General features: G+C 44.1%; 1 protein-coding gene across 1 annotated transcript in view; it reads left to right on the top strand.

Annotated features, from left to right (window-relative positions):
• Positions 1-300: 300 nt before the first annotated feature.
• The window catches only part of ACCSL (1-aminocyclopropane-1-carboxylate synthase homolog (inactive) like), a 91,469-nt gene continuing 80,500 nt past the window's right edge, over positions 301-11,269 (top strand). Inside the window, 2 exon segments of the mRNA XM_058527330.1 lie at positions 301-419; positions 527-605. Coding sequence (XP_058383313.1) covers positions 301-419; positions 527-605 — 198 coding nt within the window.

Below are 11,269 nucleotides of genomic sequence, written 5' to 3'. Positions count from 1 at the left end.
GTTTCCTGTCTTCCCTTTTCCACATGACAGTTTTTACTGTGGTTCTCCCATCCCTGTCCACCACGTAGTGGGGTGTGTGTGGAGGGGCAGCTGGGGTGCTGGTGGCGGTGCCAGGGGGAGGGGGGACAGATGACTTGTCTTGCAGTTTCTGTGTCACTGGACCATGAGGACCACATGTTGCTCTGGAGAGGACGTCCTTTCCCCAGATGTCCTGCACTTTGATCTGGAAGTGTACTGGGTGGAGTGTGGATTGACTTCCTTGGAGCGGGGGTGAGTGTGTTCTGTGTGGGAGGAGATCCCATGGGTATCTGGTCCCCCGTGGAGCAGACCACAGTGGAGACTGCTCGGGGTCTGCTGAAGTCCGTTTTCTGCGTCTTCCTCAGCACGGGGCTGGACTGGATCTCTTGGTCTTCTCTGCGGTGAGCGTGGCCATGGGCTCAAGTCCTCTGGAAATAGCAAGCAAGCGATGCTCGCCATGTTGGGCCTAGGCCTCAACACGGTGGGCATGTGGCTCTTGTTCTTCCAGAAAGACAGAACGTGGGTGTACCTGTGGCCTGCCTTTGACCAAGCGTGAGGGCATTGCCTGGGGCCTTCAGGACGTTGAGGTGCCTGTGGAGGTGGAATGTGGATTTAAGATGGGCCGTTTGGGCTCCTGTCTTCCTTGAACCACTGCCTTTCTGCTTTGGTCTCCACCCCTCTGATCCAGAGCAGGTTTCTACATGTCAGGAAAATGTCCTATTCTCCTGACTGGGGTGGGGACATCAGACTTACACCCCAGATGTGCTCCAGCGGTGGGGGTGGGGAAGATGGCTGTGCCAGACACTAGCCCCAGCTCTGCTCCTTGCTGTGTGGCCTTGAGCCGATCACTTCCCCTCTCTTTCCCCGAGAGCCTCCCAGCTTTAGGTTCTGGACTTTATAAAAGACCCAGAGCACATGAGAGCACCTTAGACCCTCAGAGACATGCAGGCAGGTAGCGTGCGCAGAGACAGACATCAGACCCCCTCCTGTACAGATGGAGAGACGGGGGGGACCAGGCAGAGTCTTCTCCGAGACAGCAGCGCCTCCACCCCACTCCTCTTTCCCAGCCTTGGGGAGAGTCCCGGAAACTCTGAGCTGGGTTGTTCTGTGCTGAATAATTCATGCCAGACCCAAAATAGCAGCCTGGGAGCCAACCCACTGCAGGCTCAGGACCCCAGCCAGTGTACCATTGCTCTGCGGCCCTGCTCCTGTCCCCACCAGCAGCTGCTCTGGACCAGCTGGCTGGCCTGTAGGCGACCTGTGACCTTCCCTCTGACCTGGGAGAATCCTGACAGAGCTACCGCTTTCCTCCATTGTCCTGAACGTGTGAGATATTCCTGGAGAGGCCAGTCCCCACAAGCCCAGTACCCCCAGATCCATGCCCCACAAAACCCTTTTTATTGGCTGTTCGATGTGTTCTGAGGTTTATAGATGAGCCGTTCTTTGGTCTGCTATAGGATGCAACTCCAGCTGAAAGTCCAGGAATCTCCTCATCTAAATTATATCCAAGTTCAATAAGGCTCACTGGGTGCAGTCCCTTAGGTACAGCTCCCCACATATAGTTCCTCTCCATCTGAAGACCTGTGAACTACAAGGACAAGTTATTTGTCCCTCACACAACCGACATACAATGGTAAAATATACATAGGAAAACTGATACAGACCCTTCTGTTCAAAAGGAAGTAAAATAGAAGGCACGCAGAAATCACTGGTCCATAGCTATTCTGAAATACAGAGTCTTTAGGTTTTCACTAACCCTGTCTGGAAGGTCCTTCCAGCTTCTGGCCCCTACCAGGCCCCAAAGCTACTCCAAGGTGTTTAGGTTTTTGTTATGGCAGTACCTACTTCCAGTTACCAAAATCTGTATTGCTGTAGAACTAATTACCCCAAAACTTGGTGGCATAAAGCAACAATAATCATTTACTATCTCTCACGAGTTCTTTGGTCCGTTTGGGAGCCTTGTCTGGGTGGTTCTGACTTGGAGCCACTTATGAGGTTGCATTCTGCCATCAGCGGGGGCTGCAGCCGTGTGGTGGCTGGACTAGAGCTGGCGGCTCCACAATGGCACGCTCACACGGCTGGCAAATTGGCACTTCTGTTGGCCGGAGGCCTCCGTTCCTCTCCACATGGGCCTTTCCAGAGGACTGCTTGAGTGTCCTCATGACATGGTGGCTGGCTTTCCCTAGAGTAAGTGATCAGCCTGATTCAGTGTGGGAGGAGGTTACACAAGGTGTGAATCCCAGCAGAAGAGGATTGTTAGGAACCATCTTGGTGGCTGGCTACCACAGGATCCCTCTCTGTTTTTTAAAGTTCTTGCCATATTTAGAAAGTAAATTGCAGCGTATTTTGCGTTAGTAAAGGATTGGGAACTATCAGCAATAGAGTTAAATAAATTGTGGTGCATCTGTAAAAATGGAACAGTATGCAGCAGCAAAAAATGAAGACGGGGTCATGTACTGATATGGAAAAGTCCTTAAGGTACATTTTTATGTGAAAGAAGCAAAGTGAAAAGCAATGTGCCTATTTGGGGACCCAAAGGGTTGTGTATGCAGAGAGTATCTTTGGAATGATATTCTAGGGGGTGGATACTGCTGCTCAGTCAGGCCTCCTACAGAGGTAGGGAATTGGAGGCACCGGTCAGTTAATTGGCTGTCTAAACAGTCTTCAAACAGTTGAAAACCAGTGTTACCAGACTACTCAGTAGCCTGGGTAAAATGATCCCATGTCCTTGATGAGGCCAGAGGACAAAGACTAAATTGCAGGCACTACAGGGGAGCCCCGGTTTCTCTTGGCTGGATCTGCTATATGTTTCTCCTCAATTGGGAAGAGAGAACCAGACACCTGGAGATGGGAGTATAGGGTCTTTTTGTGTATTTCCTATTATGCAGATAATATGCAAACTACACAGAGGATGTTACCTATTATGCAGATGATACGCAAATTACACAGAGGATGCTGCCTCCGCACCTCTTTCTTCTTAGTGGAACCAGAAGCTTTGGGAGACTCTTAGCCAAGACGGAGCAACAGGTATGGGATTTACCTTCCTGCCTAAAACAGCCAAAAAAGTCAGACAAAATATATACGAAGCAACAATTATCAAGTCACTAGACATCAGGCAATGAAGGACAGTGATCCTTGAGATGGGAAATAAGTGATGTGAGCCTTACATTGCTCCAGGTTATTGTCTTGAGGGAGTTGCAAGACTGGGGCTTGGGAAGGGGGACCCAGGGGGAGGCCGTGGACTCCTTGAGTTGAGAAGAGGGAGCTGAGAGCCCAGGGACACCAGGGTGGCTAGAGTTTGCAGGATAGAGTGCCCAAGAGGAGAGAGCTGAGAAAAGAACGAATTCCAGAGATCTGCAAAGGGTCTCCCTCCAGGATTCGACAGAGGACTGATCAGCACATGCTTGTGAGGCTAAGAACCACCCGAAAGGATTAGAGAAAACCGTACCTGGTGCCCACACAGGGCTGAGAATAATACCTCTTCCTACCAGCCAGACTAGAAAACCTCACAATTCATGGGGCATTGGGAAGAGTACTCAGAAGGGAGTTCTCTCAGTAGTGGGAATAATTAACTTGAGACTAAACACAGCTCTGGTTTTGTAACAAATCCTAAAAGCAAGACACAAAAGGCTACTTTAAAGAAAATATCCAATGATTCCTATTTTAAAAAATTATTTTATTGAGGTCATATTGGTTTATAACATTGTATAATTTCAGGTGTACATTATTATTTATCAGTTTCTGTATAGACTGCATTGTGCTCACCACCAATAGTCTAGTTTTTATCCGTCACCATACATATGTGCTCCTTTACCCCTTTCACCCTCCCCCCAACCCCCTCTCCTCTGGTAACCACTAATCTGTTGTCTCTGTCCATGTGTTTGTTTATCTTCCACATATGAGTGAAATCATATGGTGTTTGTCTTTCACCATCTGACTTATTTCGTTTAACATAATACCCTCAAGGTCCATCCATGTTGTTGCAAATGGGACGATTTTGTCTTTTTTTATGGCTGAGTAGTATTCCATTGTATATATATACCACATCTTCTTTATCCATTCATCAGTCGAGGGACACTTGGGTTGCTTCCACATCTTGGCTATAGTGAATAATGCTGCAATGAACATAGGGGTGCATAATTCTCTTTGTATTGTTGACTCAATTATTCCTATTTTATTGAATGCTTTAATCAAGAATGGAGGTGAAGGTGGCATCCATGGAGATGACCATGCGATTTTTTTCCTCCCTAGATCAACTAACATATTAAGTTACACTAATGCATTTGCTAACATTAAACCACCCTTACAATCTAGGAGAATATTCCTGTGTCAAAATTATGTATCGCCCTTTTAATATGCAGCTGGATTCTGTTAGATATTTTATTTAGGTATTTTGCATTGTTTTTCACAAGTGATATTGGGCTGTAATTTTCCTTTTTTGGTGCCACTTGAAACAACCCTTGACGTAGTTCTCTGTTTCTTTGATAGAAATTATATGTTTAGATTTTTTTCTTTCTTTTTGGATCAGTTTTGATACGTTATTTTCACTTAGAAAATTATCCATTTCAAGTTTTTTTGCATTATGTGAAACAAACTGACCTCTTCTGAGCCTCGTCATCTCTTTTATTTCTGTAGACTTCCCCCTTATCATTTCAAGTTTTGTGTATTTGCATTCTCCTGCCTTTTGCTATTGGATTCTTCTTGGGGAACCAGCTTTTGAGTTCACATATTAGTTATATAATATTTTCTATTTCATCACTCTTATTAATGTCTGCTTTTATTTCTATTCTTCCTGTCCTCATTTTTCAATTCATTGTCTAGCTTTTTGACTTGGAAGCTAACTTTACTTCTTTCTGTTCTTTCTTGTTTTATTGATACAGATATTTAAGGCTATGAATTTTCCTCCAAGTCCTTCAGTAACTATAGTCCATTTTCACTCTTTTAAAGGAATACTGAAGTTTTCATTTAGATTTCCTCTTGGACCTAAGAGTTGTTTAGATGCCAGCTTAAATGCCAGCTTTTCCAAGTGGAGGAATATATTTTTTTCAGACTTAGTTATTAATTTCTTTTTCTTCAATTTCACTGTGGCCAGGTATTGTTTTCTATAATATTTCTCTTTTTGGGAAGTTTTGGAAATTTTCTTTTTGACCTTGTGAAAGTTTCATGGTCTCATGAAAATATGTTGTGTTTACTATTTTCGTATGTCAGATCTGCCTAATAAATTATATCATTGCTATCTTCTGCATCTGTGATACAGACGAATAGGCATTCACTGAAATCTGTTCTCCTTTTCTTCCTGGGGGACAGGATTAGACTATGTTTACTAGTCTTTCTTATAGACGAGTGAGCCCATGAGACTAAGTTCTGTTCCATGGAATGTAGGTAGAAATATGTGTGCCACTTCTGGACCTAGGTTCTATGACTGCCAATATGCCTCTTCCACATTCCCTACCTTCTTCCTGCCAGCCATCTAGATATGGTGGTGGCTCAGTTTCTACCATGCTGATGAAGACACAGCCCTAGAGCTGGTGGAATTAATATTTGGAAGTAATCTACTAGCCTGGAATGCTTACTTCTTTCCACGCCACAAGAAAGAAACTTGGTTCTTTGAGTCACTGCTTTGAGCTCTCTCTGTCTCACACGGTCAACAATCCTTACCCTAAAGAATATCAAAATTAGTACCAAGAGTGGGGTGCTGCCGTAACCGAAACCTAGTGAGCAGGCAGTGGGTGGCAGGAACACAGGTATTGGAAATCTGGGGGCTCTGGGCCCAACAGTAGGTCAGTTATCTCCTGCAGTAGACCGAAGGGTAGATCTTGTGGCTTCCAAGGCTGTAACTCAAGGAGAAAACGTTGGGAAGAGCTAGAAGGTGCATGAGTATTGACTGCTCCCCGTTACTTTTAGCAAAGTATTCAAAGAAAACATGACGTCTGCAAGTATTGGCCAGATTTCAACCAGAGATGCAAGGGAATAGCGATGAAAATCTGTCTCTACTCCGAGTAAAAATGGCTAAGAAAGGTAGGGGCTTCACAAGGTCGAAAAAGCCACCTGCTTCTGTCACCCAAACAACAGGAAGTCTGACAGTGGTGGCTCAGAGCCTTTCTCAAAGACGATCCAGTAAGCAGAACATCCATACACGCGATCCAGCCCCAGGCAAGGCTCAGGCTAAGGGTGTTGCTTCTCACTTAAGCCTATTATTTCAGTAGGCCTCAAAATAGCTGCCGTTAATGTGAGGAAAGAGGTGTGGCTAGAGCGAGGAAGCAGAGAAACGGAGCAGGCTTGAGAGTTATGTGAGAAAATAGCATAGAGTGCGGTTACTGGCTTATGCTGCGACTGGAAGCAAATAGACTGATCCTTAATAAACCTTTCAGGGAATTGTTTTTCCAAAGAAACGATAAAAGCCCATAATTGTTTAGGCCCCAAAATAGCCCTTGAGGAAGACGTATGTTCTGACACCCACTTTGGATGAGGACGGTAGACAAGGGAGAATCTTCTAGAGGGCAAAACAGAGCAGCCAGAACATCCGCTGCCAGGGAAGGGTGCTCACAATTCCTGTCCCGTGACTACTGTGTGTTTCCCATGCTCTCTCTTCTGAATGCAGGTATTTATTTTGGTCTTGCTTTCTCTGTTTCACCATTGTCTATCGGTTGGGTGGGTGGGACAAATGAATTGTCATTTAGCTTACAGTCATCGGACCACAGGGAGCCACATCTGAACCTGGTGGAGAGGTCTGTGCATCACTCGGAGATCACAGGTGCAGTAACTTGGGTGTGTCCGCATGGAGAAGGGTTGAGTGTATCCTGCTCATGGGAACACCCAGGTGTTTAGTGGCCAGAGGGATGGGCTGTGGCATAGGTTGATAGTGACCCTCTAAGGTCTGTTCTGTTCATTTTCCTAGGCTTGAAGCTAGACCACCCCCAGCCCACCCACTCCTTGGATTTAGGTTTATCCAGTGACAAGTTTTCTCCAATAAAATGTAAGTGCAAGTAGTATTTTCCACTTCTGGACCCAGGCCTGAGACTGTGGGCATTGTGTGCCCCACAATGTCTCCTCCCTCCTGCCAGGACCAAACTGGATACATGGTGGTAACTTGGCTCCTACAAGGCAGATGATGAGGGAGTCTTAGGAGATGATGGAGCCATAATTTGGAAGGAACTTGGGTCCCTGAACTACTGAGTGAGCAGAGCTGCCTACCACCCTGGACTGTCACAGGAGAGAAGAGAGAGGTTTCCTCTTTCCGTCCTGTGGTGTGGGTCTTGTGTTGCAGCAGAGCCTCCTCTATCTCTTCACACACTATCGTGGTTTTTCTGTCCCTGAGATCCCTCGTGAGAGAGATGAGTTCAGGTCTCCTAGGACGCATGTGCTCTTCATCTCCTCATCCTGCTGGAATTAATGATGGTGAATGGAGCTGCCGAGTTATCTGCTGCACAGATCTTCCTAATAGTGCTATCTGCCTTTGAGAGGCACCCTGATACCTACCATAGCTCCTTTTCATTTGGTTTAATGCTCTTTAGCCTGAATTGCACTTTGATAATTAAATCATGACTTCTGCTTAATCATCATCATCATCATCATCATCATTATTATTATTTTTTGTGAGGAAGATGGGCCCTGATCTAACATCTGCCAATCCTCCTCTTTTTGCTGAGGAAGACTGGCCCTGGGCTAACATCCATGCCCATCTTCCTCCACTTTTATGTGGGACGCCACCACAGCATGGCTTGACAAGCGGTGCATCGGTGCGCACCCAGGATCCGAACCTACGAACCCCGGGCCACCACAGCAGAGTGTGCGCACTTAACCGCTTGCGCCACTGGGCGGGCCCCCATCATTATTGTTTTTTATTTGCCTGGTATGCCTCTGCTTGTCTTTTAGTTTCAACCTCTTGAGTTTGTATTAGGTGTGTCTCAGGCATACAGTGAAGAGTTGGATTTTATTTTTAGATTTAATCTGAAAATGTTTTTAAAAAATTAGTTAAATACAGACCTATGACAAATAAAGAGATTGAATCAGTAATGAAAACCTCCCAATGAAGAAAAGTTTAGGGCTAGATGGTTTCACTGGTGAATTCTACACCAAACATTTAAAGAAGAATTGACACCAATACTTCTCAAAATCTTCCAAAAATTAGAAGAGGAAGGAACACTTCCTAACTCATTCGATGAGGCTGATGTTATCCTGATCAAAGTCAAAGACACCATAACATAAAAAACATCTTCAGACCAATATCCCTTATGAATATAGATGCAAAAATCCTCAACAAAATGCTATCAGACTGACTGATATTAAAAGGATTATACTCCATGACCAAATGAGATTCATCCCAAGGATGCAAGGATGGTTTAACAAATCCAACACCTTTTCACAATAAAAACACTCACCAACTAGGAATAAAGAGGAACTTCCTTGACATGATAAAAGACATTTATGAAAAACCCACAGCTAATATCATATGCAACAGTGAAAGACTGGAGGCTTTCCCTAAGATCGGGAACAAGGCAAGGATGCCTGCTTTTGCCACTACCGTTCAACACTGCACTGGAAGTTCTAGCAGAGCAATTAAAATTCTTATTTAGGAAGACTTTCTTTTCTCTAGTATTTACCTTCATAATTGTCACATTATATAGAACCCTTAGTCTTGTACTTGATTAGACAGTATCTGTTAGTGTTCCAGGAGGAGCAATGAAAAAACTGGCACGTTTCCCCATCCCCCCATCCCTTTCCTCAACGCAATGTAAAATGATGTCTACACATCTTTACCTTTGTATTGTTAATTATGCTGTATTAAATTTATTAAATATACTTCTATTATTTTATTTATCAGCTTTTGATGATATTCTTTAATTCCTGGCTATTACAGACAGGGCCATCAAGGAATGCATTCTATTTTCATCTCCTTTCCACTTTTCTCTCCCCTTTTTCGTTAGCTATGTCATTTCTACGTGCCGTAGCATATACAAGGTTACATTCAGATGTCCACATTTCTTTTTATCTGTGCTCCACATTTAAATATCTTCAGTGGTTACTACAGGTCCTCCTTCTGTGTGGTTTCCCTAGTCACCTCTTGGTGGTCTGAAATTTGTTCTCTGGTAGTTTCTTCAAGAAGGGTTCATGGGAACAATACTCCCTGAGTTCTTATGTGTCTAAAAATGTTTGTGTGTGGCTTTTATATTTGAGGAATGACTTGACAGCATATAAAATCCTTGGCTCACTCTTTTTTCCTTAAATACCCTGTGAGTATTGTTCCACTGCTTGGCATTGAATATTGCTGGGCTAGCCTGATTTTATCCTTTATGAGTGACCTGATTTATTTTTGTGGTTTTTTTGGCATGGACGCGCAAGGGATATGTTTTTTATCTTTAAGCCTGATAATTTTATTAGGAGAGTCTTGGAACTGACTGTTCTAGGTCAACTTTCTCCAGCACACGTAGTACATTTTACGTTGATTCAAATCTTTTATTTCAGGAAAGTTCCTTTTGATTTTATTGTTAAGTATTTGTTGTATTTCATTGTTTTGTTTTTCTTGTCTAGAGACTCCAATTATATATATGCTGGCTCTCTTTTGTCTTTTTTCTATACCTGTCATTTTCTCTAATTAAAAAAGCCCACTTTCTTCGTTTTGTCTCATTTTATGCACTTTCCTTGTTTCTATTCTCCATTTCTATGGGCTGTGTCTAAGTCCTCATTCCAACTGCATCCTCATTTCTGGAATTATTTTGTTTTTTCTTGTCCCTTGGTTCTCCCAGTTCTTGTTTCCTCTCCTCGCCTTGTCTTGCCATCTCCTCATGGAGTTGTTATATTTCTGCTTTGTGGTCTTCCCTCACAGGGACAATTGGTTTACTAAGATTTGTTAATTCGTAGAACAATGTTTGGTCAGCTCGTCCATCTATTCCTTGGTAACATTTTTTTCCTGGCCAATGTCCTTAATCTGGTAGGCTTTCTTGACCTTTCCCACTCATTTTCTTTAGCATCTTCGTATTGATTCTGTGCTAACTCAATTCAAAAAATTACATACCATGGAATGAGTTGGATTTTCACACCCCGGCTATTTGTGGAAGGTTCTTTCCGGGAGTGTAATTTTGCTGGCTCTTTTCTGAGATTTGCTGCCACTGGGCTATTGTGCTATTTTCTCTGCACATTAGTTGCCTCCCCCCACCTCCCACCACCCACCATGAGGCTTCTCCATCTTTACTCTCTGCTTCTCAGATCTGTACCTTGTGTTGTATACAAGGGTTTTAGGTTCATGATTCTAGAGGGGTGATTCTCAACCAGGGGCAGTTGGACCCCTCAGGAGATATTTAACACTGTCTGGAGACAGTTTTGATCGCCACAGTTTGCAGTGGGGGTTGATGCTACTGTCTTCTAATAGGTAGAACCCATGGATGCTGCTAAACATCCCACAGTGCATCAGCCCCTGTGACAAAGGATTGTATACCCAAAATGTCAATAGTGCTGAGGTGGAGAAACTCTTCTTTAGAGTAAGCCCTCAGCTAAAAGTAAAGCATTTTTGCTGGGGTGTTTTGAAATTGGCCACTCCTGGGCTGGCTTGCTATTCAATTCTCCCCCAGCCCCCGCCAAGCAAATTCTGGCACACTTCACCTTCATGGCTTTCGTGTGAAATCTTTTCTTTTGCCAGTCTTTATGTATTTTTGAGTTTGTGGTTTGTATAATAGAGTCTGCATTATTTTTCCTGTTTACCTTTTTGCTTTTTGAACAACCAGGAAAAGAGGAGGGAATTTGCTGCTTCCTGCTTCTACAGTCATACCAAAATCTCTGGGGGATACTGTAATCTAAAACTTCAGCTGGAGATGTTTTAGTTTAACCAGGGAATATGAATTCAGGTTTGGAAACCACGGACAGCGCATTTGAAGTTATGAATTCTCAGGGAAAATGCTTTCCCCCTCAACTCAGTGCTGAGATTTCTTTGTAGGTTTTAAAGGGGATTGTGATGGCGGGTTTTGCTCCTAGCTTCTCTCTAACCTGATGAGGGAGGCCCCTGGAGATCCAGCTTTGTGTGGGAGTGGGGTCTTCCAGTAGTCTCCCACCTTGGGTGGGCCTTAGGGGTTGACTCTTGTGCTTCTCATCTCGATCAGCCCATGAGAGCCAAAACGAAGGCTCACAGGATTTAGCAAAGGCCTTCCAGGTGAAAGGCAGCCTCTGGCCCTCCCTACCTCTCTGGGTTCCTGTTTTCACTTAGTTTTTGGCTTCTGAGTGTTCCATACTTTCTCGCCAGATCATTGATTGATTTTTT

This window comes from Diceros bicornis, chromosome 31, assembly GCF_020826845.1.
Source record: "Diceros bicornis minor isolate mBicDic1 chromosome 31, mDicBic1.mat.cur, whole genome shotgun sequence".
Classification (NCBI taxonomy): domain Eukaryota; kingdom Metazoa; phylum Chordata; class Mammalia; order Perissodactyla; family Rhinocerotidae; genus Diceros; species Diceros bicornis.
Note: the sequence above shows the minus strand (reverse complement) of the source record. Positions and strands in the feature narration are given on the sequence as shown.